This window comes from Gracilinanus agilis, chromosome 1 (genome assembly GCF_016433145.1).
Source record: "Gracilinanus agilis isolate LMUSP501 chromosome 1, AgileGrace, whole genome shotgun sequence".
Classification (NCBI taxonomy): domain Eukaryota; kingdom Metazoa; phylum Chordata; class Mammalia; order Didelphimorphia; family Didelphidae; genus Gracilinanus; species Gracilinanus agilis.
In genome coordinates this window covers 357,177,878-357,197,527 of record NC_058130.1, presented here as the reverse complement: position 1 = coordinate 357,197,527, position 19,650 = coordinate 357,177,878, and the positions used below count along the sequence as shown (strand labels likewise).

At 36.3% G+C, this 19,650-nt stretch overlaps 1 protein-coding gene across 1 annotated transcript in view; it reads right to left on the bottom strand.

Moving 5' to 3' along the window:
- The window catches only part of DEPDC1B (DEP domain containing 1B), a 139,699-nt gene that overhangs the window by 92,553 nt on the left and 27,496 nt on the right, over window positions 1-19,650 (bottom strand). Inside the window, 2 exon segments of the mRNA XM_044681023.1 lie at window positions 5,724-5,738; window positions 5,740-6,008. Of these exon segments, the coding sequence (XP_044536958.1) occupies window positions 5,724-5,738; window positions 5,740-6,008 (284 nt within the window).

The window sequence follows — 19,650 nt, the reverse complement described above, 5'->3', positions numbered from 1 at the left end:
TCTTTTATTTATAAAGTAGAGAAATACAAAAGGGTAAAAAAGACATTAGCTTATCTAACTAAATATTGTTCCAGTGCTTGGCTCAGCCAGGACTTGTTAATCTTCAATCGAAATTAAACTACTTTCAGAAGACAGGAAGGGAAACCAACTATCCACTCACCCAAGACAATGACTAGAACTGAAGGTGACTCCTGAGGCCTACTTTCTTCTCTGAGCCAGTCTTCTTCTTGAAGCTGACTTCCTTCTTGGAGTGACTCCCTTCTTGGAGTTCACTCTCTACTAGCCACCTTCACCAGACACCTTTCACCAGCCTCTCTCCTCAGGGATTTTCATGGCTTTTATGATGGTTTCCTGTCCCTGCCCCTTTTCATGGGGGCCAATCACAGTTTCCAAATTGTCTGAGTTCTCACCTTTGGAACCACACCTCTCTGAGTGTGTGAACTCTTAAATTTCTAGCTTGTTCTCACCTAGCATCGAGTAAGGTGTGAATTCACAGAGAACCAAGAATTCCCTTTCACATAGCATTTGAGGAATAAGCCAGATTTAAGCAAAAAATTGAAGGCCAAATAGGAGACACAAGAGAAGCTCAAAAAGGTAAATAAGAAAGAGAAATTTTAAGGGGCTCATTAAGGTAAAAATGGTTATATGTCTTCATGGAAAGAGGATTTTTGTAATTCTCAAAAATTACTCTTAATAGTAAGGAAGATAGAAGGAATTTACTCAGAAAGAGGGTGGAAAAGTAAAACTGATTATGATAACATGATGTATGTGACGATATATGATGATATGATATATATGTAAATGTGATGACATGTAAGTATTATATAATATGTATGTATATGACATGTAAAAATCAATAAAAGGCTGAGAGGATTGCACTGAAAGAAAAGGGAAGGGAGAGATGTAATGGGATAATTTATATAACATAAAGAGATGAGAAAAATCAATACAGAGAGGGGAGGATAAGGGTAGTAACGGGCAATGCTTAAACTTTACTATCATTGTAACTGGCTCAGAGAGGGAAAAATTAGTATACGGTATAGAATTCTATAACCCTGCATAGAAGTAGAAGGGGAACAAGACACAGGAAGCAAGGGGGAGGGGAGGAATTGAAGAGAGAGAGAACTGGGGGGGAAGGGGCGGAGGAGGAGGCAAAAAGCAAAATACTGGTGAGGAAGAACAGAGTGAAAGGGAATAAAGCAGGATCTAAAGGGGATAATACTATGGAGGGCAACACACAGTAATCATAATGCTAAATGTGAATGGGATGAATTCACCCATTAAACAGAAGATAGCATAGTAGATTAAAATCAGAATCCTACTATACATTGTTTACAATAAACACATTTGAGGCAGGGTGACACACAGATTCAAGGTAAAAGGCTTTAGCAGAATTTATTATGCATCATCTAAAGTAAAAAAAAAAAAAAAAAAAAAGCAAGAGTAGCAATCATGATACCAGACAAAGCCAAAGTAGAAATTGATCTGATTAAAAGAGATAAGGAAATGGGAACATCAGGTTGGCTCAGTGGATTGAGAAACGGGCCTTGAAATGGGAGGTCCTAGGTTCAAATCTGGCCTCAGACACTTCCTAGCTATGTGACCCTGGGGAAGTCACTTAACCTCCATTGCCTAGCAATATAAAAAAGACAGAAGGTAAGGGTTTAAAAGAGAGAGAGAGAGATAAGGAAGGAAAGTACATTTTGCTAAAAAGTACTATGAATAATGAAGTAATATCATTATTAAACATTTATGCACCAAATGGTATAGCATCTAGATTTCAAAAGGAAAAATTTAAAAAGGAGTTTAAGAATGGAATAGAAAGTAAGACCATACTAGTAGGGGAACTCAACCTTCCCCTTTCAGAACTAGATAAATTGATCCAAAAAATAAATAAGAAAGAATTAATGGAAGTAAATGAAATGCTAGAAAAATCAGAGTTAATAGATATTTAGAGAAAACTGAACAGGATTAAAAAGGAATATATCTTCTTCTCAGCACTACATGGTACATATGCAAAGATCAACCACATATTAGGGCATAGAAATATTGCAAATGAATGCAGAAAAGCAGAAATAATAAATGTTACTTTTTTTCAGATCATAATGCAGGAAAAATTATAATTAACAAGGGTCCACAGAAAGGCAAATTTAAAATTAATTGAAAACTAAATAATCTAATTCTTCAAAACTGGTGAGTCAAAGAAGAAATCATAGAAACAATTACAGACTTCATTAAAGAGAGTGGCAATGAGGAGACATCATATCAAAACCTATGGGATACAGCCAAAGCAGTACTCAGGAGAAATTTTATATCTCTGAGTGCCTATATCAACAAAATCTAGAGGGAGATCAATGAATTGGACTTGCAACTTAAAAAATTAGAAAAAGAACAAATTAAAAATCCCCAGATAAAAACTAAATTGGAAATCCTAAAAATTAAAGAAGAAATTAATCAAATTGAAAGTAAAAGAACTATTGAACTAATAAATAAGACTAAGAGCTGGTACTTTGATAAAAACAAATAAAGTACTAGTTAATCAAATTTTAAAAAGAAGAGAATCAAATTAACACTATAAAAGATGAAAAGGGTGATCTCATTTCTAATGAAGAGGAAATTAAGGTAATTATTAAGAACTATTTTGCCCAATTATATGTCAATAAATGTGACAATCTAAGTGAAATTTGTGAATATTTACAAAAATATAAATTGCCTAGTTTAACAAAAGAGGAAATAGAATACTTAAATAATCCCATCTCAGAAAAAAGAAATTGAACAAGCCATCAAGGAACTTCCTAAGAAAAAATCCCCAGGGACAGATGGATTCAAAAGTTAATTCTATCAAATATTTAAAGAACAACTAATCCCAATACTATACAAACTATTTGACAAAATAAGCAAAGAAGGAGTTTTACCAAGTTCCTTTTATGACACAAATATGGTATTGATTCCAAAGGCTGGCAGACCAAAAACAGAGAAAGAAAACTACAGACCAATCTCCTTAATGAAAAAAGAAGCAAAAATCTTAAATAGAATATTAGCAAAAAGACTCCAGAAAGTGATCATAATGATTATTCACTATGATGAGATGGAATTTATACCAGGAAAGCAAGGATGATTTAGTATTAGGAAAACCATCCACATTATTGACCATATCAATACTCAAACTAACAGAAATCACATGATTATCTCAATAGATGCAGAAAAAGCTTTTGATAAAATACAACACCCATTCCTATTGAAAACACTAGAAAGTTTAGGAATAGAAAGGCTATTCCTGAAAATAATAAACAATATATATTTAAAAACATGAGCAAATATCATATGTAATGGGGACAAGTTAGAAGCCTTCCCAATAAGGAGTGAAGCAAGGATGCTCATTATCACTTCTATTATTTAATAATGCTAGCAATAGCAATTAGAGAAGAAAAAAAAAGGAATTAAAGACGGCAATAAAGAAACTAAACTATCACTCTTTGCAAATGATATGATGGTATAAAGAACCCCAGAAAATCAACGAAAAAACTAGTGGAAATAATTAACAACTTTTGCAAAGTTGCAGGGTACAAAATAAACCCACATAAACAATCAGCATTTCTATATATTTCCAACAAAACTCAGAAGCAGGAGTGAGAAAGAGAAACTGCATTTTAAATCACTCTAGAACAGTGATGGGCAAACTATGGCCCGAGGGGCAGATACGGCCCCCTGAAATGTTCTATCAGGCCACACGACATTATTCCTAATCTGACGAATATAATGAGTAGGATACAATACAATGAAACTTCGAGTTTCCTTAAGAGTTGCCTTAGAAACAGACTGACGAGCATTTCCTTTCCTTTGGCCCCCTTTTTAAAAAGTTTGCCCACCACTACTCTAGAAAATATAAAATACTTAGGAATCTATCTGCAAACACAGGAATTATATGAACACAACTACAAAACACTTTTCACACAATTAAAATTACATCTAAACAATTGGAAAAGCATTAATTGCTCCTAGGTAGGATGAGCTAATATAATAAAAATGACAATCCTACCCAAACTAATCTACTTATTCAGTGCCATACCTATCAAACTACCAAAAAGCTTTTTTATGGAATTAGAAAAAATTATAATAAAGTTCATCTAGAAGAACAACAGATCAAGAATATTAAGGAAAATAATGAAAAAAAAATGTAAAGAAGGGGGGGGGCCTAGCAATACCAAATCTTAAACTGTACTATAAAGCAGTGGTCATCAAAACAATATGGTACTGGCTAAAAGAAAGAAGGGTGCATCAATGGAATCGACTAAGAATAAATTACCTTAGCAAGCTAGTGTTCGATAAACCCAAAGACCCCAGCTTTTGGGACAAGAACTCACTATTTGACAAAAACTACTGGGAAAATTGGAAAACAGTATGGGAAAAATTAGGTTTAGATCAACATCTTACACCCTATACCAAGATAAATTCTTAATTTATGACTTAAATATAAATTATTTAAATATAAAGAGTGAAATCAAATAAATTAGGTGAACATAAGATAGTATACTTGTCAGATCTGTGGGAAAGGAAGGAATTTATGACCATGCAAGAGACAGAAAACATTGCAAAATGTAAAATGAATGACTTTGATTATATCAAAAAGTTTTTGTACAAACAAAACCAATGCAACCAAAATTAAAAGGAAAGCAACAAACTGGGAGAATATTTTTATAACAAAACTCTCTGACAAAGGTTGAATTTCCCAAACATATAAGGAACAAAGTCAAATTTACAAAAAACCAAGCCATTTCCCCAAATGACAAATGGGCAAGGGACATGAATAGGCAGTTTTCACATGAAGAAATCAAAACTATCAATAAGCATATGAAAAAATAAATCTGTCCTGGGATTTCTCCGGATTAGAGAAATGCAAATTAAAACAACTCTGAGGTACTACCTCACAACCAGCAGATTGGCCAATATGACAGCAAAGGGAAGTGACAAATGTTGGAGAGGATGTGGTAAAATTGGGACATAAACATTTCTGGTGGAGTTGTGAATAGGTACAACCATTTTGGAGGGCAATTTGGAACTATACTCAAAGGGTTTTAAAAGACAGCCTGCCCTTTGATCCAGCCATACCACTGTTGCATTTGTACCCCAAAGAGATAATAAGGAAAAATACTTGTACAAAAATATTTATAGCTGTGCTCTTTGTGGCAAAAAAATTGGAAAATGAGGGGGTATCCATTGATTGGGGAATGGCTGAATAAATTGTGGTATCTTATAGTGATGGAATATTATTGTGCTGAAAGGAATAATGAACTGGAGGAATTCCATGTGAACTGGAATGACCTCCAGGAATTGATGCAGAGTGAAAGGAGCAGAACCAGGAGAACACTGTACACAAAGACTGATACATTATGGCACAATCAAATGTAACAGACTTCTCTACTAGCAGCAATGCAATCACCTAAAGCAATCCAGAGAAATTTATGAGAAAGAACTGTGGGAACAGAAACACAGAAGAAAAACATATGATCAATCACATGGTTCAATGGGGATATGATTAGGATTTTGATGTTAAAAGATCACTCTCCTACAAATATAAATAACATGGAAATAAGTTTTGAACAATGATACATGTATAATCCAGTGGAACTGTTTATCAGCTTCTGGTGGTGGGGATGGGGAGGCATGAATCATGTAACCATGGAAAAATATTCTAAATTTTAAAAAGGGGGGGGGGAGTGGGCTCGAAAGGAGATGAGGTACCTGTAGAGATGTCGGTTGTCTTCAAAGTCTTCCTGACCCCATCTTCCCTTGATGTCCTCAATAACATGATTCTTCAGGAACTTTTTGAGCAACTGTACGGTCTGCTTGCGAGTCACTTCTGGGCCGAAGTTCTGGCTGTTCCTGAGCAGGATATGTAACCAATCTACAGCTTCCGAGGCTGTGAAACAACGTTCATAACTTTTGAAATGACTTCTGTGTTTCCGTAATGGCATGTTACCACGAAAAAGCTCAATTGTTTCATTCCACTGTAGAGAAATACAGAAAGAGACTGACATTAGCAATCTACATTGTTTTTCCCTGAAGCTTTATATTCAAAATAAAGATAAAAATTTTGTCTTTTAAAAAGAATTACTTGGGACAGTCAGGTGGGCTTAGTGGATAGAGAGCCAGGCCTGGAGATAGGACGTCATAAGTTCAAATCTGGCTTCAGACACTTTCTAGCTGTGTGACCCTGGACAAGTCCCTCAACCCCCATTGCCTAGCACTGACCATTCTTCTGCCTTGGAGCTGATACTTAGAAAAAGAAAGGGTTTTTTAAAAACCTTTAAAAAAAATTATTTGATGAGATACTGTTACTCAGTCAACTAAAAAAAGATTAGGTAATCGGCTTGAGCAGCTAGGCAAAAGACAGGCAGGATAGAATGTTGTTTTTGGAGTTCAGAACTCCTGAGTAAAAATGCTGGCTCTTCCACTTATTATCTTTGAGACCTGAGCCAGCTCACTTAATTTCTCTAGGCCTTAATTTCCTCATCTATAAAAAAAGAATGTTAGATTACATGAGTTGTAATTTTCCTTCTAGCCTCTAAGCCTCTGAACTGTTGGTAGAGATATGAAGTCATCCAACCATTCTGGAGGGCAACTTGGAATTATGTTAAGAAAATGACTAGAGGAGATAGAGCTGAGTTGATGGGAGAGTAAACAGAATGATAGTCTAGCTATTTACCAAAACCCTTCCACAAAGATTATGAGAAAAAATATCAGACTGAGTCCTGATTGAGAAATCCATGGGGAAAAAAAAAAAAAGTGAGACATTTTCCAGGCCAGAGGTCCCAACCTTATTATGCACAGCAAAATTCTGTATATGCTAGCTGGAAGATCTTCCACTTACTCCAGGTCTGAGTTCCAAGTGGACTAAGGAGGGAACTTATGCCTAGCAGTGGCTAGTCACTGGACTGGTCACAAACCCTAGGTTTAGTACTGAGCTAGAAGCAAGCAGCTCTGACTCTAAGCATGGAGCAAAATCTCAGTTCCAGACTCAGCCCAGTCTAGAGCCTGCAGGCTCAAGACCAAAGATGAGCTACCCAGCAAAACTGAGAATAATCCAATAGGAGAGAAAAAAATGGATCTTAAATGAAATGGATCACTACCAAGAATTCCTGATGAAAAGAACAAAGATGCATAGAAAGTTCAAAATACAAACACAAAATTTGAAAGAAACAAAAAGGTAAACATAAACCAGTAATGATAAAGGACTGAGAAAGAACTGTTTATTCATAATATAGGGGAATGATATATATGTGTGCCTCAGAAATACTGATTATCATCAGGGGTCATAAAGGGAGTTCAATTAGACAGAAGTCCTAAGAGTGCTCCTGTTACATTTTGATGATTCTAAAAGAAGAATGGAAAGAGAAGAGAAAAGGAATAAAATAGAGGCGCGGGGAAGAGGAGGGGAGGAAAGACTGAAGAGAGAGAATGAGGGAAATTCTCTTATAATGTGGATGTACAAGGAATAGTATATACAATCAAGAAGAAAGGGGTGGGGAGACTGGTTGACAGCTGAAATTCAATTTCATCTGAATTGACTGAGTTGGGTATAGAAAGACATTTCTTTCAGAAGGAAGCAGAAGGAAAAGGGGAAAAGGGAGGAGTGGGGAAGAGAAGGGAAATTAAGAGAAAAATTAGTCCTAAACAAAAGTCTTAAGGAAAAAGAAAAATGTTTACAGTAGCTCTCTCTAGGGTAGCAAAAACTGGAAACTAAAGAGTGCCCGTGAACAAGCCTAAGTAGCTAAAGCATATAAAGGTGAGAGACTTGTATACTACAAGAAATGATGAGTATGAAGGTTTCTGAGAAATCTGGGAAGACTTGCATGAATTGATACACAATGAGATGAGTAGAACCAGGAAAACAATGTATATAATAACATTATAAAGAAAAACAACTCTCAAAGACTTAGAATTCTGATCAATTGAAATGACTAGCCATAATTCTAGAGGCCTCATCATGAAATATGCTGCCTAACTCCTAATAGAGAGGCAACAGAGTACAGACTGAGACACTTTTTTGGACACAAGAAATTTGTGGAATTTGTTTTGCTTAAACTTTTGTTTAAAAAAACGTTTGTACCAAAATTTTCCCCCCTCAGTTCAGGGAGTAGAGAAGTAGGAGGAAGAAAGAATGAATTTTTGTTGTTTGGGGAAAAAAGCTTAAATAATAATAAAATGTACAGAATGAGAATACATTTTTAGACGTGGTCAAAATGGGAATTTTTAAAATTAACTAAACATATTTGTTTTTTTTAAAGTTTTTTTTTGCAGCAATGCAATGATCTAGGACAATTCTGAAGGACTTCTGAAAAAGAGTTGCTGTTCATTTCTGGAGAAAAAACTATTAGAGTATAAATGCAGATGATAACATATGATTTATCCCTTGTTTATTTAGGTGTATGATTTGGGGTTTTGGCTTTATAGGATTATTCTCTTGCAAAAATGAATAATACGGAAGTGTGTTTGGAGTGATGGCACATGTATAACCCAGTAGAATTGCTTGTCAATTTCAGGAGAGGGGAGGAAATATGGGAGGGAGACAACACAAATCATATAACTTTGAAAACTTGTGTGTGAATTTGTTATTGGAATAAAATAAAGATAAAATTTTAAAATAAAAAATAAATAAAAGTTTTGTTTTGGTTCTCAATGAAACGGGGTTCAGGAAGAAAAACATTTGTTAATTGGGGGAGAAAAAAGATCCAAAGTGATCCTAAGAATAATTCTTGATTCGCTCCTTTGCTGAAGGATAAAGTAGAAAGGACATACCAATTCTAAAACCATTTAGCCATGCTTTCAATGTGAAACTATTTTCATCTCTTGGATTCATCTTCCTGCTCAGGAGGCAGAATAAAGTGTTAATTATATTCTATCATATTTACTAGGCAGAAGATGCTCACTGCTGATCAACTTTTCATGAGGTCTTATGTCTTTACTCATTACCAGTATCAACATATAAGCCCATCCATTGGATTTGCTTTGGAGGTTCTTAAAAAGAAATACAAGGCAATAAATGCTAAAAGAAACAGGCTTCTATTTGATCTGTTTTAGCACACAAAAAGGAAGGTTTATAGCTTAAGTTGAGTTGAACAGAGAATAAGGGAAGGGGGTCAGTCTAGATCATCTAGATCATTGTCACCAGGGGGATACAGATGCTACCAGATTCCCTAGAGAAGCAAAATATAACCATCCACAGATTATCAGCTCAGTGGAAGAGTGAGTCTGAATAACTCACCTAACTTCTCTTAGCCTCCACATATTTATTTAAAAAATGATGGAGGGGGCAGCTGGGTAGCTCAGTGGATTGAGAGCCAGGCTTAGATTTGGGAGGTCCTAGGTTCAAATCTGACCTCAGACACTTCCCAGCTGTGTGACCCTGGGCAAGTCACTTTACCCCCATTGCCTACTCTTATCACTCTTCTGCCTTGGAGGCAATACACATTATGACTCCAAGACGGAAGGTAAGGGGTTAAATAAATAATGAAAAAATAAAACATGATGGAATTGGGCTTAATGACCTCAAAGTTCCACCTTTAAATCTATGTTCCTATGAACTTCAGGCCACAGCAGAAGCAGAACACTGAATCCATGGAAGGGTCCCCTCTAAACTGTTTCTAGGCAACACCAGGCTCTCATCACTCCTCCCATGGAGGTCATGGTTCACTAGAGATTCATCCTGTATAACAAGCATGTTTCCCAATAGAAGGTGTATGAAAAGAGCATAGCTGACATACAAGAAGGAGGAAGCATAACCAAAGTCATGACTAGAGCCTTTCACCTGAAAACAATATGTACTAACACTTTTATATTTTACCTACACATCAAACATTATAAATTATAATCAGGAGAAAAAATGCTTTATCAAATTCAAAATAAATTTAGCATAATAGTTTCAAAGCCTACCATGATGGTCATCATGCCTGGTTGTGTAGAATAAGAGATAACAAGTCAAAGTTAATTCCAAGATTATAAACATACAACAATTAGAAGTAATCAGAGAATTTAGGAAGATCACAGAATCACAAAATGTCCAAGTTGGAAGGGATTTCAGAAGCCATCTAGTCCAAAAAACAACCAACTGGCCTTTGCTTGAAGACTTCCAGTAAGGGGAGAAACTCATTAACTCCAGAGGAAACCCATCAACTTTTAAACAGAAAAACCCATTAACTCCAGAGGGAGCCCATTCCGCTTTTAGATAGCACTGGTAAAAAGTTTTCTTTTACATTAAGCCTAAATTTGTTTCTCTGCAAGCCACTACTTGTTCTGGGTAACCACTCTCAGTGAGTCCTCATCTATGTCCAACAAACCTTCTATTCTTCCCTAGTGAACTCTTTCACATTTCCCAGGGAAGCTATTCTAAGCCTTCCCTTCTCTGGCTACTTATACCACTCCAACTCTCTCCTCAATTGACCTCAGTTTATATACTTAACTAGAAAATTTAATGATATCCCTCTGGAGTTTCCTCTCCTCCTCAATTACACACTTCATCCCAATATCATCTGCTGCCATTCTCTCCTCCAATGCCCCTAGAAGGAAGAGTTGGCCCTACTCTTTGTTTTACTCAACCTTATTAATTTGGAGGAGGAGGGAAGAAGAGTAACAGTCTTGTACTTCAGAAAGATCTCGTTGACTGATCCAACCATTCTGGAGGGCAATTTGGAACTATACACAAAGGGCTATAAAACTGTATATACTCTTTGATCCAGTAATACCACTAGTGGGCCTGTATCCCAAAGGGATAATAAAAAAGTGGAAAGGATTAACATGTACAAAAATATTTGTAGCAGCCCTTTTTGTTGTAAAGAATTGGAAATTGATGGGATGTCTATCAATTGGAGAATGGCTAAGCAAATTGTGGTACACATTGGTGATGGAATACTATTGTGCTATAAAAAATAATAAGCAAGATAATTTCAGAAAAGGCTGGAAAGATCTTTCGGAATTGATGCAGAATGAAACAAGCAGAATTGGAAGAACACTGTATACAGTAGCAGCAATACTGGAGGATGATTAGCTGTGAAAACTCCTCTCAGCAACACACTGATCTGGAACAATCCTGAAAGATTTATGACAGGGAAGGCTATCCACTTCCAGAGAAAAAACCTGTTTGGAGTCGTCTTTCACATCAGTGTATTTATGGTTTTATTGGGGGGGGGGGATATTGGTTATGTATGACTTTGCTCTTACAACAATGACCAATATGGAAGTGTATTTTGCATGACAATAAAAATAAAAGTTTAAAAAAAAAAAAGAAAGATTACCTTGGCATTTGAGTGGAGGATGAACTGGAATGGAGAGAGACTTCAGGTTGTGAGATAAAATAGAAAGCCTCAACTAAAGTAGCTGCCTGCATGAGTGGGGGAGAATGGGATGTATACAAAAGATGTTGTGAAGGTAGAAATGTCAAGATTCAGTGATGGATGGCATATGTATGGCAAGTGACAACAAGGATTTGGGGCTGACACCAAGTTATGAGCCAAAGTAAATGGGCAGATGGTGGTGCCCTCTGCCTTAACAGGAAAGTTCAGAAAGGAAGGTTTGAAAAGAAATATGTTTTGTACAGTTAAGTTTGAAATGCTTGTGGCACAGCCAGTTTGAGGTGTCCAGAGGCAGTTGGAGAACTATGATTATAGATCAGGAGAAAGGCTACATAGGAATAGATACAAAGATCTGGGAATACTCTGAATAGAGATGATTACTGAATCTCTGGGAGCTAATGAAAGAGCAGAACAAAAAGTCAAGGGTACCCAAGACACAGCAGTAAAATGCACTCAAGTTTAATAGGTATGACACAGAAGAACAAGCCAAGCCATCAACCAATGACTATGGACATGAAGTCAAATAAGAGGACTAGAATCATAAAAACTTAGAAGAAAGTATATCCAGAAGAAGGTGACTGACAATGAATGCTGCTGAGAGATTAAGGAAGAACAAGATTGAGAAAAGGCTATATTTGTTGGCAATCAAGATGCCACTGGTAAATTTGGGGATGGCATCTGTCCTTCCCTTATTTTCTTATTATTTGTAAATATACAAATTATATATTAAATTATACATAAATTAATATATAAAATATAATACATATATATATAAATTGATCAATATATAATTTAATATATAAATAATTTAAACATAAAATTTAAAAATAAGTCTATCCCTTATTTTTACTTATGAAAATACATAAAAATAAATAAATCTATGCATCCCTTAGAGCTGCCCAATTGATGTCAGAGACTCATCTCCCTTAGAATAAAACAGACATTCCTCTGTTTCACACTTAAAGCATCTCAAAATCTGGCTTCTCCCCATCTTTCTAGACAAATTACACAATATTTCCTCACTCACTCTTCACTTCAGCCAGATTAGCCTACTATTCACATCCCTTATCATACCTTTGCACAAGCTGGAATATTCTCCCTCCTCACCTTCACTTCTATAAAATCCCTTCCAGATCAGCTCAAAGGCTACCCCCTCAAGAGGACTTTTCTCATGTCCTAAATGATAAGTCACTCCCAGTACTTTGCATTCATTTTGTATATATTCTGTATTGACTTATCTATGAACATATCATATCCCCCAAAGAAAGCTCTTTTTTAAAAATTATTTATTTAATTTAGAGGATTTTTCCATGGTTACATGATTCATGTCAAAGAAAGTTCTTTGAGAGCGAGAGTGTTTTCAAAGATTACTGACAAAGAGTCTCGATGTGTCAATCACTACAAATAATATTCATTATAGAAGTATAATGTATTATATTTAATATTATATGATATATATTATAGAAGTATATTATAATTAATATTATACACATAAATAGAATGTATATTATAAAGTATATTATATTTAATATTACAAATATGAATATAATATATTATAGATATATGTTAAATATGGTAAATATATTATATAAGTATAATGTGTTATGTGTAATATTATAAAAATATATTATAAAATTAAAATATATTATATTTAATATAATAAAGTGATTTCTATTTGTCTGTTATTTTATTTGGGATATAAAATCAGTTTTAACTTCTAGGATTCTATTTTTTTAATATAGCTTGTATGAAGGGAATCCTCTCCTAGGATCACACATGGGATGTTGTGCTGCCTGCATCCCTGTGTTCCTGGAACTACATCCCTTGCGTCACCTATGCTGGTCACTTAGTTGCTTAACCTAGGTTACATGACTCTGAATGGGAAAGAAGAGGTTAAAAAGATTGGAAGGAGAAAGTGTGCTCTCTCGGTCTCTGGTTTCCCAGAGCCAACTCCTGGGATCAACCCTGGGATAGTTTAGATTAGACCATTTCACTTTTATCCTTCTATCTATTTCTTATCTTTTACCTATCTGAGTGATTCTAATAAACTTTATTAATATAAGGCCAGTCTCAGAATTTTAATTCTTACAAGCTATAAAGAGGGCATGATAGGTGGCACAGTGGATAGAGAGCATCAGGCTTGGAGTCAGGAAGACCTGAATTCAAATTTGGCCTTAGATACTAGCTGTGTCAATTTTCTTAAACCTGTTTGCCTCAGTTTCCTCATCTATAAAATGAACTGGAGAAGGAAATGACAAGCCACTCTAGTATCTCTGTCAAGAAAACCTCAATGTTGGACACAGTTGAAACAACTGAACAACATACAACAAAAATTAAAATAACCCTTAGAAAATGCATTAATACGTTTCTAAACCCCAGAGTAGACAAGGGGAATCAGAAAAGAGCATTCACTTCCCCAAAGTAAGTTCTTAATAACCTTGCTATCATAAGGAGGGGTCATCAAAGCTTACTTTCTTTAGGTTAATAGTTGACACTGCTCTATCTGTCTTTCCCTCTTATTTGTGAAAAAAGGGAAAACAAATTTCCAGCTAGGATCCTTTAACCTCTGAATTGTTGGTGTTGGACTGAGTCTCTAAGGTCCCTTCCAACTCTAAATTTACAATTCTATGAAATTTCCCCAGGTGGTATCGGTCCTGCTTTAAGGAGAGGCCCCTTAAAAGTCAGACCTCTGGTACCTGACCTGAAAAAAAAGGCAGAGACATTAGAATGCAGATTTTCCCCACAAATATGTGTCAATTTAATAGAAAGATGATCTACTGTGGGCTTCTCAATCTTCTGTGAATAAGCTCCTTTTTTGGGGAAAAAAAAATCCTAGATGGGCTACATTTTGCCATATGTGTACTCTATACTGAGACAACTGACAACTATCTTGGAGAATCCTAAGACCCTACTGAGACAGCCTAAAAGGAAGAGTATGTAAGTCCCTGGCAATCATAATAAATCTACACTAATCAATTCACTACAAGTAATAAGAAAGTCAAACCCCATTAAGTTAAAGAAACTTCCAACCCAAGGTAGATCCCCTCCAAATCCAATGACCTCTTCTCAGTCCTGATCCTTCCCAGTATTTTAGATTTTGGATTTCTGTGACAAGAGTTCTCTCCTAGTTCACCTTCTACTTGTCTCTCTACTGCTTCTCAATCTTCTTTGCTGGACCATTGTCCACGTCTTGACCCTTAATCCCTAACTATGAGTAAGCCCACTGTCTTGCACTTTCTTCTCTTATTGATTATTTGGAGCTTATCAGCTCCTGTGGATTCAGTTATGTGTAATTACAATTTGAACCCTAGAACTACAATTTCCAGCACCCCACTTTCCTTCTCATATTAAGTGCTGACGTAGGGAAGATATAAATTTTGTTTAACCCCATCTCTCACTCTCTTCCTGTGATCGGGTTTGGTGGAGGTGGCATGAGGTGAGAGCCAGGAGAGTTTTGCTTACGTGGCCTTAATTTTGTTAGATAATTAGGTTTTTTTTTAATTTCTTTTCCTTTTTATTCCTTCTACTTCAAGTGATTATTAATAAACTTTATAAAATATAGTTCTTGGAGTGTTGGATATTAATTTAAATCTTACAGTTACCATCTCCATGTGACGTTATAAATGATTAATAAATGCCTGTTGAATATTCAGTTCATATTTTTCAGGAATATCAGTGAAACCAGTCATGATAGCACTCCAGTATCTCTGTCAAGAAAACCTCAATTGGACTTGAAACAACTGAATAACAAACAACAAAAATAAATGTCACACCCATATTCCTTTCTACTGGGGAGGCTTGAGGATGGTGGATTGGGAGTTCTGAGCAGAAATGGAGTAAATCAATGGTGTCTGACCTAAGTTTGTCGCCAACATAATGAGATCCAAAGAAGGGATGGGGGTACCATTAGGGGTGCCTAACCAGGAGTCAATTGGCCCAAATCAGAAATAAAGTAGATGAAAGGTTCTGTGGGATTAGGTCCAAAAGTAGCAGTAGATCCAATCTCAAAAAAAAAAAAATTAAAAAGAAAAAAATCTCTGTAAAGACTAGTTTTTTATTCCTTATTGTTATGTTTGTCCTTTATTTTTGAAAAGGACTAATGTCATCATAAGATGGTGTCTTCACTTGTTTGTGAATTGGATGGATTTAAGTGAAGAAGAGTTGCAGTCATCAGCCTCACTCTCTCTTTCAGAGGCACTGAAGACCAGCATCAAGGCAAAAGTCAGACACTGGAGCTGGGCTGGGATTCAGTGGATGACCTCAGCGTCTTTGGTGTCTGAACAAGCTCTAAAAGTTCTCTGGAGCCTGCTTCAGCTGCCTGCATGGCCCACTGGAACAAACTGTTCACACTTGCCAGGGAAGTGTTCACATGCTGAGAGAAGTGAGTTTGTAGCCTGTCAGTGACCCTCAGTCTGATTTATCCCACCTGCCAAGACAGTTTAACTGGAGTGTGGCCATTAGGCATGCTATAGCTTCTTGGAGCTTCCTGAGCATCCCATACACCCATTGTTCTTTATCTATATTTATTAAAAGTATTCAAATCAATGAACAAAATACTAAGCACCTACTAGGTGTGGGAAAGGCAGCGTGAGCTGAGGAAAACAACACTGGATTTGGTAGGAAAGGACCTCTTAGCTCAGTCACTAACTAGCTATGACTTTGGACAAATGTCTTAACTTCTCTAACTCTCAGTTTCTTTACCTGTAAAATGAGAATATTAGACTAGATGACTTCTAAATTCTCTTCCATTCTTCTCCATCCATCAGGGACCACAGGTTAGGAAAGTATACCAACTCATAATCATAATTCACTATATAACACTTTCTAAATGCAAAGCACTTTAGATACTTTACCCTATTATGTTTGAAGTAGTTTTATCTCCATTTATAAATCAGGAAACTGAGGTTCCAGAAAGTTATGACCCACTCAATAATAATAGCAGCTCATGTTTATATAAGGAAGTGATATTAAATTCACATAGAAGGAACAGGTAGGTGGCTCAGTGGCTAGAGAGCCAGGCCTAGAGCTGGAAGGTCCTGGGTTCAAATCACAGACCTCAGACATTGCCTAGGTGTGTAATCCTGAGCAAGTCACTCACCTCCTATGGCCTAGCCCTTACTGCAGAATCGTTTGCCCTGGAATCAATACATAGTATTGATTCTAAGACTAAAGGTAAGGATTTAAAAATGTTATATAAATTTACTTAGAAACATATTCCTATGGGCTGAATATTAACTTAGAAAACCACAAATTAACACTGTCAATGCTGGATTATCTTTTTATTTATTTTGTTAAGTATTTCCCAATTTTAATCTGGTTCTCAAGAATTTTGTGGGTTTGTGGCAGTCAGTTTGACAATTCTTCAAGCTTTACACTCTTTCCTCCCATCAACCCTATGAGACAGGCAATAGAATATTATTAGCTCCATTTATAGAGGAAGAAATTAAGGCAGAGTTAAATGATTTACCTCAGGGTCACACAGCTAATAAATGGTCGAACCAGGAATTAAACCATGGTCCCTTAATTCCAAGTGGTTGGCTCTCTCTACTATCCCATCAAACTTCTAATGGATTTGTTTGAATTTGTTAGATGGCTAATAAATAACTAACTCTGTCTTCTTGCTCAGAGAATTCTCCCTTTTTTTTTCAAGCAATCACAAAAACATTTATTAAGCATTTACTATATACCAGATATGTTGCCTAAATATTGAAGTTTCAAAGATAAAAACAAGGAACTCTTTTTACTATCATCACTACTTATGATGCCTTGATCTAAAATGATTTATTTAGCAAATATTTAGAGCACTTACTATGTATATGGCAGTCATATGGATACTATGTAGGATATAAAAATGGAGGATACTCCTTGCCCTCAAGAAGATTAAAAACTTCTATTTGGTAGACAAATCAAAAGTACACCTTATTTAACACAAGGCAGAAAATTACTCTGTTGTTTTCTTTAAGTCTTGATCTATGATTTTGTTGGTGTTGACAATCAATTTCTGATAAGAAAATTTCCTCTCCCAAAGCATATCAGAGTCTTCTCTGAAAATTATAGCCAGGGATTTGCCTACGGAGATATAGCAAGATGTGTGCCAAAGATAAAATCTGAATCTTCTTTCTTCCTGAGACCAGGTCTAATCTCAATCTTCTCCACACATCTGCCTTACCAGATAATGATTTTAACACAGGTAATGGTCAAAGGTATCTGAACAAAAGGAGGGAGAACACTCAAATCTAATAGGGGATTTAAGGATGGAGAAAAAGAAAGGAAGCATGCTGGGCAAGAGACTGGTGGTAACTAGCCTGGAGAATAAACGTGCAAAATATTTGAGATCCCCAGTAGTCTGATCACAACCACAAGAGCAATACAAGGTCTTTTTCCTACCTAACGGGCCACTCTTCTGTCTCCTTAACTGGACCATCCTCCAGATCATGCTCTGTATCTGTAGGTGATCCTCAGGGTCTGATCCTGGGCACTCTTCTCTTTTCCCCCCAGTCTACCTTCCCTTGGGGATCTCATCATTTTCTGTGGATTTAATTACCATATCTATGCTAATAATTATTAAATCTATCCATCCTGTCCCAATCCCTTTACTGAGCTCCAATCTCACTTTTCACTTGCCTTTCAAATATCTGAAACTAGATCTCCAGCAGATATCTTAAACTCCTACATCCAAATCAGAACTCATTATCTTTCACTTTAACCCTCCTTCCATCTTCCCTATTTCTGTAGAGGGCAACACCATCCTAGTCCCTCAGGCTCACCTACCACTCTGGACTCCTCACTCTCTCTCCCTGATGCCTCCCCATATCCAAAGTTAAGAGGACCTGTAAACTTCAGCTTTTCAATCTCACTCATAAGCCTCATTCTCTCCTCCTAATACTGCCACTGAAACAAGCCCTCATCATCTCTTCATGCCTGGATGATGATAATAGCCTGTTGGTACATCTGCCTGCCTCAAGTCTCCCAACTCCAGTCCATCCTCCATTCACCAAAAAAAAATATTTTTCTAAAACACAGATCTAGCAGGTTACCCCCCATTCCAGTGGTTTCCTAATGCCTCCAAGAGCAAGTTCAAAATGCTCTGTTTATCACTCAAAACCTTCATAACCAATCCCCTTCCCACCTCTCCAGGCTTCTTACATTTTACTCCTCAGCAAACAAACTCTTCCATCCAGTGACATGAACCTCTTGGCTGTTTCAAGAGCATCTTCCAAGCTCCAGGCATTTTTTTGATTTTCCTATGCCAGGAATGGTCTCCTTCCTCCCCTCCTACCAACTTCCCTGGCTTCCTAGAAGTCCCAGCTAAAAATCGCTCCTTCCACACAAAGCATTTCCCAACCCCTCTTTAAAGTTAGTGACATCTCTATTAATTACTTCCCATTTATCTTGGAAATAACTTGCTATATACATGCACATATGTATATATACACACGTACATATAGATATATATATAGAAATAAATGGAAATATGTGTATATGCATACACACACACACACAAAATATTGCTTCATATCAATCACATACATAGATTGTAAACTCCTGGAGGGCAGGAACTTTGGTCTCTTTTTACATCCCCAATGCTTAACACAAATCACACAATATCTGGCACTTAACAGAATCTAAATAAATGCTGACTGACTGATTGATAATTACATGGGGAGATAAAAATGACAACTAGCCAGAAAAAAGAGGGTGGGGGAAGTGTTGGGGGGAAATATATATATATGAGGAAAAGAGGCCCAAAGGGTTTGTGTGCCTGAATTAAACACAACTCAGCTGCCTCCAAAATAGGCTATATAATTCACAAAGCTAAAACTGTGTTTAATTAACACTCATATTTTGAATGTTTAATGTTAAAAAACTTATTGGTAGACACACAGAGTCCCTAAATCAAGAAACAATTTTTGAAAACATATACGACTAATTTATCGTTTTTTTAAATCCCTAAGCAGAGAGATCATGAGCTAGGCAAACAGGGTTAAGGGACTTGCCCAGGATCACAGAGCTAGGAAATGTCTATGGCCACATTTGAACCCAGGTTCTTCCAACTCCAGGCCTATCATTCTATCCACTGAGCCACCTAGCTGATCCCAAGGAATCTATTTAAAAATCACACACCTACACACAGCAATATGTAAGCTGAAGCCATATAGAGTCCCTCTTCCTTTAATAATTTAAGCAAATTGTAATAAATATAGCTACAAAGAAATAAATTATGATGAAGAGGTAAAGTCAACCAGAGAAATAGCTATTTTTATGGGCACAAGAGCCTATGCATATTTGAATATACTCCCCC